Below are 19,084 nucleotides of genomic sequence, written 5' to 3' on the forward strand. Positions count from 1 at the left end.
GATAGATAGATAGATAGATAGATAGATAGATAGATAGATAGATGAAAGTGATGTGACATACAGCTAAGTACGGTGACCCATACTCAGAATTTGTTCTCTGCATTTGACCCATCCAAAGTGCACACACACAGCGGTGAACACACACACACACACACCGTGAACACACTCCCGGAGCAGTGGGCAGCCATTTATGCTGCGGCGCCCAGGGAGCAGTTGGGTGGTTCGATGCCTTGCTCAAGGGCACCTCAGTCGTGGCTGGCCCGAGACTCGAACCCACAACTTTAGGATTACGAGTCAGACTCTCTAACCATTAGGCCATGACTTGCCCCACTGGGTTTTCGCATATCCCAGGTTATGGGGTTAGAGCGCAGGGTCAAGCCATAGGGACGGTGCCCCTGGAGCAGGTGAGTTTAAGGACCTTGCCCAAGGACCCAACGTTGATGCTCAGCAGCTTGTGGACTCGAACCCCGACCTTCTGATCAAGATCCCAGCGCCTTAACCGCTGGATCATCACGTAGATAGATAGATAGATAGATAGATAGATAGATAGATAGATAGATAGATAGATAGATAGATAGATAGATAGATAGATAGATAGATAGATAGATAGATAGATAGATTAATACAACTTCATTGTCATTGAGTACAGGTACACAGCAACAAAATACAGTTTGGCATCTACCAGAAGTGCAAAGAGTGGCAGTTGTGCAAATAGACAAGTGCAGATACATGTGTAGCATACTGTATGTACAGCATGTAATATATATAGGTATATATGCAAACATATGTACAGCATGTGCAAACTGAATAAACAAGTCCACTACACACACACACACACACACACACACACACACACACACACACACACACACACACACACACACACACACAAATATATATATATATATATATATATATACTATATATATACTATATATATATACTATATATATATATATATATATATATATACGTACATATATATATGGTGGGATTTGCAAGCATTGCAAACACAGCGACAAAGTTTTTACTTTTCTATCTAGGTTAAAATACTAAAAATAATATCAAAGTGTGAATATACAGTAATCTAAAAATACAATTTTCCCTTTCAGGCTTCCGTAGAAAAGCAGTGACGTCATTGCGGTGATGAGAGCAGGATAATCTCCTTAGAGGTCTGAGCAGATCCTTGCATCCTTATAGTGTTATTTGTCCTTTAATTCCTATTTATCTACGAAATGGCAGCGCAGAAAATAAACGAGGCACATGAACACATTGCCAAAGCAGAGAAATGGTAAGAAACGAACAATAATATAATAAACATAACGTATGAGAGAAATATCAATGTCTAAGAATAACACAGGGTTTTATGGTTAGAGCGCATGCGCTTTTGTAGTGCTCGCGGTTGCCTGGGTGACAGCTGTGGAGATGTTGATCTTGTGTTCACAGTGATGCTGTGAATAGATGATGTGTGTAGGTCATTCAGAGAAAGCCGTGTCTAAAATCTTAAGTATCTTTTTTGAAGCTTAAAGACAAGCATGACCAAGTGGAAGCCGGACTACGATGGAGCTGCTTCTGAGATGGCCAAAGCTGGTGAGCAAAACAAACAACATATCTGATGACATATATACTAAATGTCTGCCTACCTTGTGTCACTCAGTGGTCACTGTAGTCTCTAAGAAAAAGGTCAGTTTTCTTCTACCTCTTCCATCAATGGAAAGGGAGCACCATATACATTATATTTCAGTTTACCTTATATTTCATATACATTATATTTCATCAGTTTAATTCAAATTTATTTGGTTTAACAATTGACATTGTATCAAAGCAGCTTTGAAGAACATAAGAAAGATAATACAAGAAATGTAATATTATATGAAGATTAACATAATACAAAAATTTATATTAGACTTAGATTTAAACGTGTTTGTATTTGTCCCCAATGAACAAGCCTGAGGTGACTGTGGTGAGGAAAAACCTCATCCTCATTTGGGTGACACCGGAGGGTGTGATTATAAATATACAGTCTGACAATTGTGTATTGATGAGGAGGTTGTTGTCCTCAAATACCTCATGGAGTTGGCATCTCCTCTTGGAATGTCTGAATACTCCATAATGCAGAGTCCAACTGTTACTGGTACATCTCTAGATGCCTCAGGATCCTCACAGGGTTGGCCTCATCTCAATGAAGGTCTGAAATATTCATGACACGGAACACAACTGGAGCTAATATAATCTCTGGATGCCACAGGATGTGTAGAAAAAAGAGAAGCAGTTGAGAGGAATTAGCGTAGCTGCTGTTCACAATATTAGCAAGCACTAAATGATAATGTGTGTTTGATCAGATGTACTAGAGCACAAGATTATGGGAAGTATTATGTGTATTCCTGACTAAAGAGATATTTCTTTAATCTACATTTAAACTGAGAAAGAGTGTCTGAGCCCTAAGGCTATTCCAAAGTTGGGATTTAAATACAAAAACACTCTAAATAATGCTCTTCAAATATTATTATATTATTAACAGATATTATCTGGGTGGTGTAGTGCTAATATGAGTCTATAAGGCACTTCTGATATTTTAAACATGACCGTGTCACTGTTGTGTTGAGAACCACACCACCAACTGCAAATATCCAGTAAAGTAGTGTCCAGTACAGTGCAACAGCACAGTAGAAACCATGTAATATGTAATAAAGTAACCAGGGAGTACACACTGTTTTCTTATTCCATATCATTGTCAAGCATCTCCAAGCTTGGGACATTATCCGAGCAGGGATAAAACTAAATCGTGTTGTGCACTGGGTTCTCAATTATTTGTTTAGATGATTAGTTTGAAACACTGGACTAAATAATGAGGTCATTACTTTTTCACAGCTGTGGCTTTCAAAAACGCTAAGCAGTTTGATCAAGCAAAAGAGGCGTACCTGAAGGAGGCGGAGTACCATACAGAAAACAAAGCGTATCCTTTTCTCCATTGCTATGACCACTCAATCTCGGAAAATATCGGTAGCTACAATGTTTATACAAATGCATTTGTTTTAATAGGTGACATTTCTAGGGTAACATTGTACACCAGGACTTATATGGCAAATGTACATCAGGACTTATATGGCAAATGTACATCAGGACTTATATGACAAATGTACATCAGAACTTATATGGCAAATGTACATCAGGACTTATATGACAAATGTACATCAGGACTTATATGACAAATGTACATCAGGACTTATATGGCAAATGTACATCAGGACTTATATGGCAAATGTACATCAGGACTTATATGACAAATGTACACCAGGACTTATATGACAAATGTACATCAGGACTTATATGGCAAATGTACACCAGGACTTATATGACAAATGTACACCAGGACTTATATGGCAAATGGTCCATCTTAACATGTAAAAAAGTACATTAGCATGTCCAAACGTACGTGGACACCTGACCATCACACCCATCTATAGGTCTTATCCTAAATGTTCCAAAGAATCAAAGTACTCAGTTGTATAGGATGTCTTGTGTAATGTAGCATGACAATGTCCTTGTGCCCCAAGAAAGCTCCATAAAGACATGGTGTGGTAAGGTTAAAGTGGAAGAACTTGCACAGACACCTGACCTCAACTTCTATTAAACACCTTTGGAATTCCAACTGCACCCCAGACCTTTTCACCCAACATCAGCACCTGATCTCACTAAATGTATGGTGGCTGAATGGGCAAATATCAAAATCTAATGGAAAAACTTTCCACTTTCTAGTTTTTAGGTTATTAGAGTGGCAACAATAATAAGGGCTATATATGTAATGAAACGGTCAAAAGGCTCATATCGGTGTGATGGACAGGTGTCCACAAAGTTGTCACTTCATAATAGTCAGATGTAAAGCTGAAACTCGTAGGATTTCCTTTAAGTACTTGGGAAACTTTAAGAAGTACAGTAGCGTCTCATAAAAATAAGTTTAATTTGGTGAAGCATTCACCCTTTCATTGGAATCGTTTGACCTCTCTGTTTGGTGGCTGCTATATGATGGGAGATCTGGCTGATAGGTGGGAACTGGCAAAGGGTGAAGCCATTTTATTGGTTTATTTGAGGAGCCACAGTAGACAAAATTTCGGACTAACGTTGGAAAACTGGTTGGAGGTTGGTCTCTCTTGTGCTCCAGAAAAATAGCAGCCTGGTGAGTAGCAAGAAAAATAAATAGGACTTTATTTTTAAAGTGAATTGTTCTGCTTCCATCAACCCATGATCTTTACTTAACTTCAGTAAACAGATTGTTCCATGCTGCAAAGTAAGTGCTCAGAAATGCTTTAGCTGGAATTAAAGTGGTTAATAATATTGATAAAAAGCTGTAATTTTGTTGTTATTCTATTTTGAATCAAGGTCAATTGAGCAAGCAGGTATGATGCTGAAGGTGAGATCAGATTTATCAGATGTGGTTTGATAAAAACCTATTGATAAAGTGATAAGTAATGTAAATAAATACAAATAAATTGGACATGCCAACTAGCTGTAACTGTGGAACTGTGTAAATGTCGTTTCTGTAGGATATGAAACGACTCCCGGAGGCTGTTGAACTGATTGAGAAAGCCAGTGTGATGTACGTAGAGAACGGAACATCAGGAACCGCCGGCATAGCTTTGGACAGAGCCGGCAAGTATGTGACAGCATGACGATCATCACTCCATAGACTAAATAAAGAAGAAGAGATTTATGATTTAAGCGTGTTAGGCTGTGGCATTAAAAATAGACATGTACACACACCAAAAGTTTTATTTTTGTTTCAATTTGATAAGAGAATATCCACTCTAACAAATATAGGAAGCTTATGAGTAACAGTTATGAGCAAACTACAGCACATAACTGAATCAGCACCAGCTCTTGAATGAAGAAAAATGAATGAATGAATGAATGAATGAATGAATGAATGAATGAATGAATGCACACTACATCTGAATGCATGAGCAATAAACCTGGACACAGGAATACATCTTCACTGTTGCCTTCCAATATGTTGTCTGGAAAAGATCAGTTATTTATATTGAATTAATAAATGGTATGTTTGTTAGCTGTTTTGTTTTTGGCGATATGTACAGTAACTAACAGGTTGCTTTCCTCACAGACTTATTGAACCGATAGATCTGGAGAAAGCCGTGGACTTGTATCAGAAAGCTGCATCAGTTTTTGAGGTAATCTCACAGACACATTATACCTGAGTAATAAGGAACAAGCAAGAATGTGGTGAATAATAAATATCAGAGCAGCTTTGATTTGTACCTATTCAATATAACCACACAACCGTCAGAGTGATACTCCTTTTATTCAGCAGTTTCGCAAACAAGAAATGAATATAAAGCTGGAAGTGAACATATGTGTCTGAAATGTGTGTTTTTTTGCACTGAAGTTCACAGATTGTACCTGTGCTGATTCCCATTAAAGGTTCTTCTGGTGCAATTATCTTCCCTTCTTCCTTTTCACCTTCATTTTATTCCTCCCATCATCTATTTGGGAGCAAAGTAATATTCGTTCAGTACGTTTGCCATGTCCTCCGATGACAGTATGATTTCTGTAACGACACGTTTACAGAGACACGTTTAACGAAGGTGTTGTCACTTAACGATGAAAAACGACTAATTGTTAGAAAGGTGAAGTTTCTGTAATGAATCAGTCTCCAATGCCTGCACATTGCAACAGTCAGTAAGATTTATAGCCTGAGAAAGTTTTCAGGATTGCGTGCTTCAGGTTTCCCAGTAGCATGACAAACTGAAAAAAAGAGAGGCTTGTGAAGGAGTGTCTGTTTATAGCTGCTACAACATAATTAATAATGGAAACTGAATTGTTCGACCTGTCACAACATTAAAATGTAACAATACACCAAATCTAAATTGTGGCATGTTGTTCTTTAATAAACTACAAATTGTATTTAATTGGTAAATTGCTGTGGTGTAAGAGCAATAAAAACAGTGCTGTTATAGGAAAAGAATTAGCTTTATACCAGGCCATTCATCATTGTCCTATATTTTCAATTTACTCCTTATAGTACATATACTGTATTTCATCGTCAGAGTTGTTGGCTCTGAGCACACTGGTTCAGATTCTTCAATAGTGACAGGATGATGTCATTTGTATTAATTATAATAGCAGAAATGTTTTGTTTAAACTGGGTGATGAGGGATTTATAAATCTGTATAAATTTGAAACTTTGAAACTCCTTGTTCATTCTGATCATTAAGCTTCTATACTGCATCAGTTAAAAGCCATAAAAAGCAAAGTTTCACAAGCTTTAGGAACATCCTTTTTGTCCTCCGCGTCTAGAACGAGGACCGGCTCAGACAGGCTGCAGAGCTGCTGGGAAAAGCGTCCAGACTTCTGGTGCGACTGCGCAGGTGAGTGTCCGCAGGAGTCAGTGAGTCTGACCCGGTTTGACCTCCAGTCATTTTCCATTCTCTCCTCTTTTCCATTTGTCCTCTTTGCCGTTTTCCTGTAAACGATTAAGACTGGTGCAGAGACTGTGACTAATATTAGTCTCTTAAATGCGAGTGATAATGCAGTATATCTTGTCTTAAGTCATATCTGTCTCACTGCTCCACAGGCTGGACGAAGCAGCTGTCTCTCTGCAGAAAGAGAAAAACATGTACAAAGAGATTGAAAATTATCCCACTTGCTTCAAGGTATACTTTTGTGTGTTTTCAAAATTGTGTTATTTGGCCCTTCATTAGTGTCATGTTTTGACTACACGAACACTGTTGGATGGATATTTGTAGTTGTTGAGCTGTTTCTTAATCAGACCCTGACATATCAAGATAAACATCAACAGAAGCTCTACAGCCACGTACAAAGTGAACTATATGGTAGGTTTTTAGGTCTTATGATGTTATTCATACCTGCGATTCTGCTTCCTGTGGATCTGTGTAGAAAACCATAGCACAAGTGCTGGTCCATCTCCATCGAGGTGACTTCGTAGCAGCGGATAAGTGTGTGAAAGAGAGTTACAGGTATGGCCTGCTTCATCAACATGTTCAATTTGATCTACAGAACCTTTACAGTGGAAAATAACTGCGATAGAGATTGTATTTGATTAAATTTTGATTAGTTTTTATAATCTAAACATGATGTATGTCGCCCACTAGGAGGCACTGTTGTCCAAATTCTCCAAGATGATAAATTCTTGCTGAATTAGTGTTGCTTCAAAAAAAAAGTTGTATATTTTATTGTATTAAGCTGTGTGATAACTTTGGTCCATATTCATAGGATCACATTGTCCCTGCCCTTGTACGTCTTTTCCTGTTTTGTATATGGGATCACTTATAAATGTGCACCTCTGCTTCCCGTCTTAGTCTTCCTGGGTTCAGTAGCAGCGAAGACTGTGTTTCAATGGAGACGTTACTGGCGGGTTATGACGAGCAAGACGAGGATCAGGTTTTCCGCGTGTGTAACTCACCTCTTCTTAAGTACATGGACAACGATGTAAGAAACCAGCGTATTCAACCGTAATCTCATATATACACACAAAAGACTTTAACTGAATTCTGCATTGTATATTGGTATTTATTTTTTTGTCAGTTGTTGTCCTTTCTATATCACACACCTTGAAAGTGTTCTACTCCTTACTTAGTCTTTGAAAACATCAGGTGTAATGCCTAAGACATGAATAACAGTGCTTTGTTCCTGCTTTTGTGGACAGTATGCAAAGCTGGCCATCTCTCTGAAAGTTCCTGGAGGTGGAGTGAAGAAGAAGAAATCTAATGCTCCACAGGGGAGCGCTAAAGGAGCGCCAGCTGCAGAGGACGAGGACGAGTATGAAGGTGGACTGTGTTAGGTTTATCTGGGAAACGTCAGTACTTTTGCACTAGATAGAAAAAGAGCGATGGAGAATAGGCGAGAGTATATATTCCTGAGAAAGGGAGTGTACGAGACTAACAAAACATATAGATGTATATACAGTATACTTTGTGACAAAGTGGATGCCCTGCAAATCCTGATGTTTCCTGTGAAGCGTCTCGACGCCTCGATCTCCCTGTACTGAGGAAAAAACCCCAGAAAACCTGTTTACTCAAAATTCACGTATAATGTAAGCATGTTCATGTGAAACACTTGTTTTTATAGAACACACACATTTTTCACTTTAATGTTTATCTTTTTAAACCTCATCTCACAGAGCATCCGTAAAGGTTAAAAAAAAAAAAGGGATCGTGCTTTAATAACGTAGACACAGAAGCGCAGAAATCTGTCGAGAAAGCGCAAGGAAACGATAAATCAGAATAATTTACCGTATTTTAAATTGTTGGAAAATGACTTTTGGTGTTTACGGACTTTCGTTCGTTTCTGCATTATGCTACGATCTCTGTTTTTAAGCTTTATCAGGTGCCATTTAGGAATTTTAGCATTTTAGCTATAGCATATAGTGTGAGTTTTCAGTAAATAGGTTTTCTAGGACGTGGAAAAAGTTCCGAAACTTTGGTCTGAAAAAATATGCTGAGATCAGAATAAAAATACTGGAGTATTCCTTTAAATAAATATATTTAAAAAAACATAACCTAAAAGCTATTTTTATCTTGTCAAATATTGGTTGCCAAAAATTATTTTATCGCATACGTGTTAAAGTTACCATGCTAAAACTGTGGTGTTGTCGTGTGTATGTTGTTGTTTTAAATAGAAATTTGTAAAACTGTGAATATCACATTGTTGGTGTGGTTTATGCAGTCATACAGTATGTATATGTGCTGTAAAGTAACTTATTTGTTGTGTTCTTGTCTCTTCAGAGTTCAGAGTCTCAACTTTCCATTTAATGTGTAGCTATTAGAAAAAATACAGCGCAGAAATGTGTAATATTTAGTAAAGCAAGCTTAAGGAGAGCTAACCTTATTACTGATGAATACTTTAAACATCTCTTTCCAACATTACCTGAAAAGAAATAGCCATATAAATAGAAATTTAATATAAACTAATGGTGGGAATTCAGACTCTTTTTAGTGACTCAGATTATCTGATTCATCTCACAATATGAGTCGACTCCCAACCGACTCCCGAAGTCTTTTTCTCCCATAAACATCTACTAAATTTTGCAATATTTTTTTTTTTTACATTTTTGCTTAACTACAGCTAAAACTGTTCCCATCTAATGAACAAAACATTATTCACCAGCAATGCATTTTTAAATCTGTTTGAAACAATTGTGAATTCAGCAAGGCACTACAAGTATAGTACTACAGTAAGTGTTTGTGCGTTTTTTTGTTGCTTTTTTCCTGTTATGTCTGTACTGCATTAAAAAGATTATACGGATTAACTGAGATGATGTACACAAGTCGGCTCTCTTAAAAGGCGTTCACCTAAAAGAGTCGACTCACTAGATTCGCTTCGGTGTGCTGCAATGATTTTAGGAATGATTTTGCTCAGTTTGAAATAAATATCAGGATGTTTTTTTTTTTGTTTTTTTTTTGTCCTGACAGAATATATTCAATGTTCAATGTTTACAGCGAGACTGATGACCGTCATATTGTGACATGATGTTTAACACTGTGTTAACCGCTTAACACTGAAACCTGAGTGACTTTTAGGATTAAAGCTGTGCTTTGAATATCCTTACAATTACTGTAGTTTTATTTTTATCGTTATTATATATTGAGCTCAGCAAAGACATGAGGCTGTAGAATCATGTGAAACAATCCTGATGTAAAGGAGCTTCTTGTGACTGATGCGTTCCACTCATGATGCTGATAATGGTGATGAATGTACAGTACGCACAGCAATAAACACTTCTGTCGATGCACCGTACCCGGCCTTGCACTCGTGTGACTTGAAGATTCAGAAGAGAACAAATAAACGGTACTACTTCGGGCTCATAACAGGAGTAGACTAATAGATGTAACACAAATCCATGAAATATTTTCCATTTCAACACCTATACGTTTTCCGGTATACATCCTGTGCACTAAGAGCCCCGAAACTTTTTTCGTACTTATTTATATTTGATGAGTTTGAAGAGTATGGAGTTGAACTCCCGCCCTTTTCCCTCTTTAGTCCGTTATTACTGTATACAAGTCTAATTGTTGCCAAAGCTTTTTTTTTTTCCACTGGGTCTTTATAAGTGCATTAGTGGGCGGCATCTTCGCAGAGGAGTGTTTAAGATATACACCAAGTGTAACAAGTCTGTACCTTTGCCTCCTCTGTTACAAGCGGGTTAAACAGATTTACTTCAATTTTGGACAAAACAGCCCAAGTTACTGTTAGGACAAAAAAAAGAAATTTTGTTCATCACTTTAAGAACAAGTGCATATAAATAACCATTAAAGAGGAGAATACAAATGGCCTTCTGATATGTGCTTTATTTGAAGGTCATCGCTTTTCTTAAGCTCTTCTTTTCCATCCTGACATTCTGCTACACAGCAAACCTAATAAAGCTTCACATTTCTTTGTCCCTGTAAAAGCATATGTACATGTGATGTAATGAAAACACCTCATGTTTAAATAGTAATTATTCTCTCATGCTACAATGGCTTTAAATAATGCATAGTTTGGAAACGTGAGGAAGGTGTTTAGGTTTCGTTAATGCTCTTCTCGACACTGTTCTTCTAGTGCGTCCGGGTGTGTGGCAGGAACACTGGGACAAGGAGATCGTACTTAGAAGAACACTTGAAAAGTGTAAACTGCATAGTGCTGCCTCTTGGGGAAAAAAACAATAAAAAAAATTGGGGAAAAAAAAACCCAAACAAAAGCAAAGACAGCCCTTTTGCTGTGCTTAAATACACAATCCCACTGATATACTGTATGTACAAATCAGCCCAGTATACCCCCCCTCCTTTTTTTTTTTTAAATAAAGCATCCATTTTCACATTGCTTTAGTTTTTCCATACAAGCAACGATTCATTATCTTTATCTTCACATATATGCCTACTGTATATCTTTCTGACAATCATGATATCTCCCAAGACTTGCACATCATAAAAAAATTCATGCTCCATAGCCATCGACCAACGACATATAATCATTAATCAGCATCACATAATCATTTTTACTGCGTCTTTCTTCCCTTCCCATCAATAAAGAGTGCTCTATTTCGCAGATTAGCACAAGATAAAATTATTGTCCAGTCCGACGCTTTAATACGCAATGCAAAAGAGGACATCTCATGATGAAATGACCGGTGTGTGTTCCTGAGAAAAGACATTGAATGAATGAAAATGCAATTATTTGTACAAACTTAATAAGGCAAGTGTAGATTGTCGGGTGATTGCTGTTGTGTGTCGCTCCAGCCTTCTGCAAAACCAGAAGTCGTTGCCTCTTGCCGCTCAGAAAATAAAGCACTTGGTAATAAGGTCTGTTGGAAATCAACTCAAGTCCTCAGACTCTGATCTTAATCACGCAGGGATTTGACGACCAGCCTGTCAGTCAACATGATGGACAGCCCTCTGGGCTCATGCACTCCCAGCTGTGAAGGGTTGCTTTTGCGGTGACACATGATGGTTAGTAGTCATGTCTGTTAAAGCCCTTAAAACTGTACAATTAGCTACAGATCAGTGATCTCTCCAACACTACGCCTGATAAAGTACTGTATATGTGAGAGATCAAGAACTGCAAATTGCAGCTAGTTGCCTATTTCTGTATCTCATCCAGCCGTTAAAACCCCAGCCTTGTGCTTCTCCGTGTCGATTGGGAACTCCTCATGCACTGAGTGTCCTCGTCCATGACTTCTTACTCATCCCCCTCACTTGTTCTTCTCCCTGGTCCATTTGATCATGGTCTCTGGAGAGCGATAAAGGAAGATGAGCTTGGAGTAGAGGTCTTCCTCCAGGTCCAGCTCTCCCGTTTCTCGGACGAGGAAGATGTCAGTGCAGAGTTTAAGGATGCGGTCCACATTGGGCAGTTCCTCGAACATGATGGTGTGCGAGATCCCGCTAAAGAACTCGCGCACAAACTTGCCAATCACCAGCACCACGGACATGTACAGACCCATGATGCTGAGAGGAGAGAAATGTACAGGTAACTGGTTAAATCTAATCTTGGCTTTGAAACCACACACAACACAACACAAACACACAAATACATACTCAAAGCATTTGTATTTATATTTGTATTTATTTATATTGTAGCTATATTTCATTTTTATGGGTCACTATTTCTTGGTCAAATCCTCTTTTCCTAGTTTTCTGCTCCCAAAGCTAAGTCTCAGGCAACACATGGCTAATAATTAATAGTCAGAGTGTTACTGATTCCACTTTGGAGCTTTTTCAGATTAAAAAAAAAACAAAACTATTATCCATCTTCTTCCAGTTTTTATTTCGCTTTATATTTTGAGAAATTTCCATCCCATATGATGAATGTAGTGAAAATGATTGCAGTTGTGTAGAGGTGGAAAAAAACACTGCACTTACCCATATCCAGCCAGAAAGCCCAGACTAGGAGGGCTGACCTGATCACTGAAGATATAGAGATCCAGTCCAGCATTTAATTTGTCCGGTTTTGATATGTTTGTCTTGATTTTGCCAAGCTTGGTCTGGTTCACAATCCACCACTCCTGAACATTTCCTGCAGTGGGGTTCCCACGTCCAAGAGTCAGGGTGATGTTTTCAAATTCTGGACCAGAGAGAGAGAGAGAGAGAGAGAGAGAGAGAGAGAGAGAGAGAGAGAGAGAGAGTGTGTGTGTGTGTGTGTGTGTGAGAGAGAGAGAGAGAGAGAGAGAGAGAGAGAGAGAGAGAGAGAGAGAGAGAGAGAGAATGAGAGATATATGAGGGGGTTATTTGTTTTGAATTTCTCACCCTCTTTTGAATTCTTATCTTATTTTTATCTACAGTATATCTCTTCTTTATAATTTTACTACAACAAGGAAAAACAAAGCACTAAAAAACTCCTCAGTAAGGGTATTTGACCGTTACAATGATCTCACGCTTCGTACCATTAATCAGCTGTTTGATGGGTTTCGCATTGGAGTCACTGGGCGCCCGCAGATATCTCGGAAAAATGTTGTTGATCTGCCTGAAATCGTGCATTTCTGGATTAATTAAACACATTTCCTCAAATCGTCTGTGTATCAAATGCACGATTAATCGAACTAATGACTTAATGAATTAAAAGTGTGTACTCACACAGACGATGTTTCATTATTTAACAGTTTCACGAGGTTTTTTTTGGTGTCATCCTCGAGGGTGATGATGTGTTTGCCTGCTGCAGTCTCTGCTTTCGCTCCTAAAGTGAGGTTCCTGTGTAAAATAGACCAACAAGTCATACCTAAAGATAGCTATCTGCAGTTTCAGCTAATTTCTTTCTAAACGGATCGCTGATTTCTCTCTCCTTCATTAGCATGTGTACAGTAAATAGTGATTTTATTAGTGATTGTCACGTATTATCCTAAAGTCTTGAAATCTTTTTGGATATCTAAAGAAAGATATGGCCAGAAACTCCCCAATAAATCTAATTGTCATCAACCTTAATGCTGGTTCAACCTTGGCAAAAAAATAGCTTTTTTACGGCATTTAGCAGACACCCTTATCCAGAGTGACAACTGAGCAACTGAGTGTTAAGGGCTTTGCTCAGGGGCCCAGCAGTGGCCACGGGGCTCAAACCCATGACCTTCTGATCAGTAGCCCAACACCTTAATAACTGAGCTACCACATCCCAAACATGAGCTATCATTTACTTAATAGATGTATATAACTTAATAAATAACTTAATCATTATCTAGTGTTCACTACCGTTCTTTAGAAACAGATTTCAAAATGTGTAACAGTGGACTAGCTGCTAGATGATATTTTTCTTCTATATAACAGATTAAACAAAGACTGTGAGCTGTACCTCTGTACAGACCAGGCAATGGTTAAATGGGAAACAATGTGCTGGCCCAATATTTTGATCAGGTTTTCCCGACTTGGTGGGCTGATGGTCCACAGCGAGTTGGAGCTTCCCTCTAGGTGAGCTATGATGATATCCTGATAGACATAGGCTTCGAGAAACTGCAACGACGTCTACATGGGGAAAAAAAATACCACCTTCCTTTAATTTGCCACTCACCCTTACCATTAAAAATGTATTACACATTTATTATTTAAAAGTAATTGCTAGCCATTATGAGTGATCATAAACTTCACCAAATGAATAGAAACAGAGTTGCTCTAAATAGACCAGTGAGATTATCTGCCTCAGATAAAGCATCTTGACTTCAAACCTGCACATATGTTACAGTATATGCTTCAGGAAGAATGACATCGCTATAGTAGACACTTACTGAATTGTGCACGTAGGCTTTAGTGAAGACCTCGAAGTCTTTCTGAGTAATGCTTATCAGGTTCTTCTGTTGCGCGCTCATTGTGAAGATTGGCTAAAAAAAACGCAGAAATGGGAAAACAGGGTGATGGGTAAACATTTATAAACATCACATTTTCTGTTTGGATGATGCAATATAAGGATAAGAAGAAGACGGTAAAGTTTTGAATAATTCATTCATTCATTCATTCATTTTCTAACGCTTATCTGAATTTCTCGGGTCACGGGGAGCCTGTACCTATCTCAGGCGTTATCGGGCATCAAGGCAGGATACACCCTGGACGGAGTGCCAACCCATCACAGGGCACACACACACACACTCTCATTCACTCACACACTCACACACTATGGACAATTTTCCAGAGATGCCAATCAACCTACCATGCATGACTTTTGACTGTGGGAGGAAACCGGAGTACCCGGAGGAAACCCCCGAGGCACGGGGAGAACATGCAAACTCCACACACACAAGGCAGAGGCAGGAATCGAACCCCCAAAACTGGAGGTGTGAGGCGAACGTGCTAACCACTAAGCCACCGTGCCCCCCAGTTTTGAATAATATTACAGATTATTAATGAGCACCCTCCTGGTGTATATGTATATAAGTACCTGGAAGCCTCCGATTGTGAGGCTAACAGAGACGTCCAGAGGTGCATTGACGACGCCTGCTACTGATTTGACCAGAGACATGAAGAGCAGAGGGAACCAGACAATGCAGATGAGCAGCATAACGATCATGCCACCCATTCCGTACTTCACCACCTTCTTCTTCTTCTGACCCCGAGGCTGAGGGTAACGCTGAAACACACACACAATGAAAACGTCAACAAAAATACACATGCATCTAATGCATATATGGTGACCTGTGATATGGTGCGCAGTGCTCATACACACACATTAACACGCTCATACACACTTAGGGTCCATTTAGAGCTCCCTGTAGTGTACAGATAACATATAAATAAGACGCACTTCACTATGCCTGATATATTTTTATATATATATTATTTTTATATATATAAATATATATTAGATATATATTATTGCTTCACTCCTATGTTTTTATACCATGTTTTTCATGTCTCTCACCTTTTCAGACTCCCTCCAGCACTTGAGCACAAAGATGTGTGCGTAAATGTCCTCCACACAGATCCAGCTGGACAAGCTGAGCGTCGTGTCCGTCCATACCCAGTCCATCACGGCACGCAGCTCGGTCAAAAATGGGATCAAGCGGAACCTTCAAGACACATCCCGAAGAAATTCAGAGCTGAATAGAACAGCAAGTGAAACTGACTCTTGCGGCAAATTTGACTCTTCTGTAAGAAGACGCAGGTCTTTACTGCATTTTTATAATACAATGTTCAGTTTTTAAAGAATATCTACAAGCCTGTACAAATAGCTAAGAGCTAAAGAAATAAAATGAATACATGAGGAATAAATTGACCTGTCAATCAATAAAAAAATGTCAATTTTAATGACTTATTGACTAAATGTTCTGTTCTGTGGAACAGATAAACCTCGCACTTAGTCTTAAAAGACTTTTTCCAGCTGGAATGAAACAGCCATTTGTGATTATTCTGTTCCTTTCAGTTCCTTATTTGTCAAGCAGCGCTTTCCTATGAATGTTTCCAGTAGCAATAAACCTAATCCGTTTTGGAGCATCTTTTTACAAGCGTAGTTGGAACTGATTCATCGCACCATTTCCTTGTAGCATTAAATTACTTTTCAATCTCCTTACTATGCTTTACTACACTGGAGAAAAAAAAAATGAAGTCAGGTTACATATAAGTGCTCATATAAACTTTGCTGATCCTACACCCATAAGCACATCCTCAATCGATCAATCATTGTATTCCTCTTTGATCTGCTCTCACCCTTGAAAGAGAAAGAGGTTGACGTAGTTGTAGCTCTTGGTCAGAAAGTTGCCCAGCACTCGGGTGGGGTAACCACAGCGGATCTGATAGGCTGACAGACCGAAGTAAATGCACTTCACAAAGTACCACAACTGGGCCACTGTGTTCTGGCTGAAACGCCTTGAAGAGAATACACAAGCAAGATATTTTTACTCTGTTATTTTTCATAATAGAAGCTTCATAACCTGTGTGTTCGAGCCACAAATTGTGTATCTAGATGTCTACTACCTTTCCGTTATTCCCGGAAGGATGAAAAACATCCAGAAGTGGATACCGAACACCAGGATGACCTGGAAAATCACTTTGCCCATGACGGTTTTACGCAGGTACAACGCTCGGTCTACAACCATAGTGCCGAACTGGATCAACACCATCACCAGGAACGGACCTGGGACCTGATCTTCCGACAGCGAGGATGTGATGTCTGCTCCTCCCTGGTGTTTCTGAAAATATCATAAGAGTCAGATAAAAGAGATTACTAGAACGACAGTGGTTTGATATAGCAGGAAACTGACCGCTAATATTTTGTATATCTGCTCTCAAGCTGCATTAATGCTATCGAAGGTACAGTAGCCACCACACCAGCACGTCTACAGTGCTGTCACTGTTTGGACGTAAAACTTTTTATAATATTTATGTGATTTAATTCAGCCAGATCAACAAATGGTTTTTAAATGTGCGGTGGTCTGAGAAAACCTCTGGCATGTTCCTGAAAAAAATCACTTTTGATCGAAATATAAATAAACTATAACTTACACATCTGCAGTTTTCAGAAGAATACATAGCAAAAAATGACAAAAAGCTGATCATTTCAAGGGTATCTCAGTCCCCCCCCCCCATTCAAAATTAGACACAAATTGAGTACAATAAAGAAATTCTGAGATGCAAACAAATAGAAAAAAACGATCAATAGTTCAAATCGAAAGTTATTAAGGTAGGGAGAAAAACAAGCTCATTCCCAAAATTGGTTGGAAAAAAAAAGCTCTTTAAAAAGATACTGTGGAAAATCTGAAATACCCCAAAAGCCCAGAAGCCGAAGACGATGATGATGAAGTCAACCGTGTCTGCCAGGAACATTAGGACGTAGACGTCGGTCACTGCACTGTACTCAGGATGAATGAGGTTATAGAAGAACTGACGAATAGGGAGATAGATCTCTCTTCCTCTGACAAGAACACATAAAGGATAGAGATGACTAAATGTGTATACTGTACCATACACTGCACTGACCAAATGCTTCTTTACACACCATTATATCTTCTAAAGAACAAACTGGAATTTGTAGGAACAACTCTAATTGTAAAAAGTTGAAATGTTGGACTGTTTTCAAACACACACTTACTTTTTGAGGAGAAAGACCTTGGCTTTGATGAGCTGCTCTCTGGCCTTCTCCATGATGAGCTCCTTGCGGCTCTTGGGTTCTACTCCAGGCTCGCTGCTTTCTCTTCGGCTGCTGTACCTCGTGCTTGTGCTGCCTGGGGGGTCGGGGGGGGGGACACACAATACTGTATATTCCGTTTTGCAAAAAAGTGCATATTATTATTAGCATATTATTACTTACTTATTATTATGATATTATTATCACACATTTCTTTGAACATTCAAGACAATAATACATTGACAGTTTATGTGGAATTTTACGTAGTGCATAAAAATATTGAAGAATTTAAAATAGTATTTGTTTTTTTTTATTCCATGCATATAATGTCATATATCTCATTTATTTAAGGTTTCTTTTAAGAGTTTTCTGAATTAAAGGTTTCTGATCCAGCATATGTTTAATTAGTGCTAAAATGGCATACACTATTATAACCCCTGAAATCAGACCTCTCACCTCTCTTGGAGCGCTGGGATGAATGGCGTGAGATGTATGAGCCTCCGCTGGAGCTTTTGCGCCGCTGGTATGTCCGCTGTTCAGGTTGGCGCATTTGCACTTGTTGGGCTGATTCAAAATCTGTCGAACTTCCCAAGTTGAATTTCATAGAGCGAGGGGGTGAGCTCTTCTTTCTTGTCTCTGCTGGAACCAACACTGTCATTTTGTCTTCATCCTCAGACTCGTCGCGATGTTGAGAGATGTCTTTTTTTGTCTCTTTGGGGTCATCCTCGTCCCATAGACCATGGCACTAAAGAAGTGTTTGGAAGAAATATTGGAAGTTGAAGATGAGTAACTGCGTGTTTCAAAAGACATGACACTAAAGATTAAAATGAAGGGAATGAGAATGGATTCAGATAAGCACCTTGAGGATTGAGCGATGGAAGAAGAGGGCAAGCAGCTGAATGAGATCGTAGTGGACGTAACCGTCTTTTTTCTCCACACCAATGATGTTAGGCGGGTGATACGGCTTCTTTTTGTCCACTTTCAGGTTCTGGTTGAAGGGGAAAAAGCTGAACTGGAAAAAGTATTTGATGATAATGGTAACCTAAAAAAGACAAGATTGAGGTACATTTACCTACCAACAGTCATTAAAATGAAATTCAGTTCAATGTATTAGTTAACAAGATAAAGTTTAGAGCCCCAGCATCAGTGTTACACTTGCAATGAATGTACACAAGCAAATACCTTCTATGTGCATATTAAAGTGATAGAACTTAAAGAGGAAATTGCCTCGGTGTAAATGATGGCAGTCATCCAGAAGCGTTTGCTGGGCCGGGGAACCGACAGCATGGCCCACAGGAAGATGAGGATGGGCAGCACCAGTGTGGCCATGGAGGCCGAAATCATGTGGTTGAGGATGATGACCAGGTAGCACACCATCTCCGAGTGAGCCACTAATAGGTTGTACAGGGCATAGCATAGCAGCAGTCCCAGCGGCTGGGACTTGTAGAAGCGCTCGGAGCCATCCAGTTCCTCGTCATAAAACATTCTAGGAAAATTCAGAAATATAAAATTTGGTTTAGGATTACTTCTATACATCCAT

At 38.9% G+C, this 19,084-nt stretch overlaps 2 protein-coding genes across 3 annotated transcripts in view; one reads left to right on the forward strand and one right to left on the reverse strand.

The window, feature by feature from the left end:
• The first annotated feature begins 1,117 nt into the window (after positions 1–1,117).
• On the forward strand, positions 1,118–9,831 carry napgb (N-ethylmaleimide-sensitive factor attachment protein, gamma b). Its single transcript, XM_027150453.2, has 12 exons — positions 1,118–1,291; positions 1,523–1,590; positions 2,872–2,956; positions 4,271–4,288; positions 4,381–4,411; positions 4,545–4,654; positions 5,120–5,186; positions 6,313–6,383; positions 6,590–6,668; positions 6,913–6,992; positions 7,335–7,464; positions 7,682–9,831. The coding sequence occupies exons 1-12, from the start codon at positions 1,236–1,238 to the stop codon at positions 7,814–7,816; spliced, it is 930 nt and encodes a 309-aa protein (XP_027006254.2). The 5' UTR covers positions 1,118–1,235; the 3' UTR covers positions 7,817–9,831.
• A 475-nt stretch (positions 9,832–10,306) lies between these two features.
• LOC113645088 (piezo-type mechanosensitive ion channel component 2) overlaps positions 10,307–19,084 on the reverse strand; it is a 69,700-nt gene continuing 60,922 nt past the window's right edge. For both annotated transcript variants that reach the window (XM_047806743.1, XM_047806742.1), the window contains 15 exons: positions 18,772–19,030; positions 18,404–18,586; positions 18,001–18,289; positions 17,509–17,641; positions 17,184–17,331; positions 16,395–16,609; positions 16,128–16,286; positions 15,343–15,490; positions 14,863–15,051; positions 14,216–14,308; positions 13,786–13,955; positions 13,080–13,193; positions 12,890–12,969; positions 12,369–12,570; positions 10,307–11,954 (listed from right to left, as the gene is read on the reverse strand). In XM_047806743.1, coding sequence (XP_047662699.1) covers positions 11,702–11,954; positions 12,369–12,570; positions 12,890–12,969; positions 13,080–13,193; positions 13,786–13,955; positions 14,216–14,308; positions 14,863–15,051; positions 15,343–15,490; positions 16,128–16,286; positions 16,395–16,609; positions 17,184–17,331; positions 17,509–17,641; positions 18,001–18,289; positions 18,404–18,586; positions 18,772–19,030 — 2,635 coding nt within the window. In that variant the 3' untranslated portion in view covers positions 10,307–11,701. The remainder of the gene's footprint in view (positions 11,955–12,368; positions 12,571–12,889; positions 12,970–13,079; positions 13,194–13,785; positions 13,956–14,215; positions 14,309–14,862; positions 15,052–15,342; positions 15,491–16,127; positions 16,287–16,394; positions 16,610–17,183; positions 17,332–17,508; positions 17,642–18,000; positions 18,290–18,403; positions 18,587–18,771; positions 19,031–19,084) is intronic.

Source organism: Tachysurus fulvidraco, chromosome 22 (genome assembly GCF_022655615.1).
Source record: "Tachysurus fulvidraco isolate hzauxx_2018 chromosome 22, HZAU_PFXX_2.0, whole genome shotgun sequence".
Taxonomy (NCBI): Eukaryota; Metazoa; Chordata; class Actinopteri; order Siluriformes; family Bagridae; genus Tachysurus; species Tachysurus fulvidraco.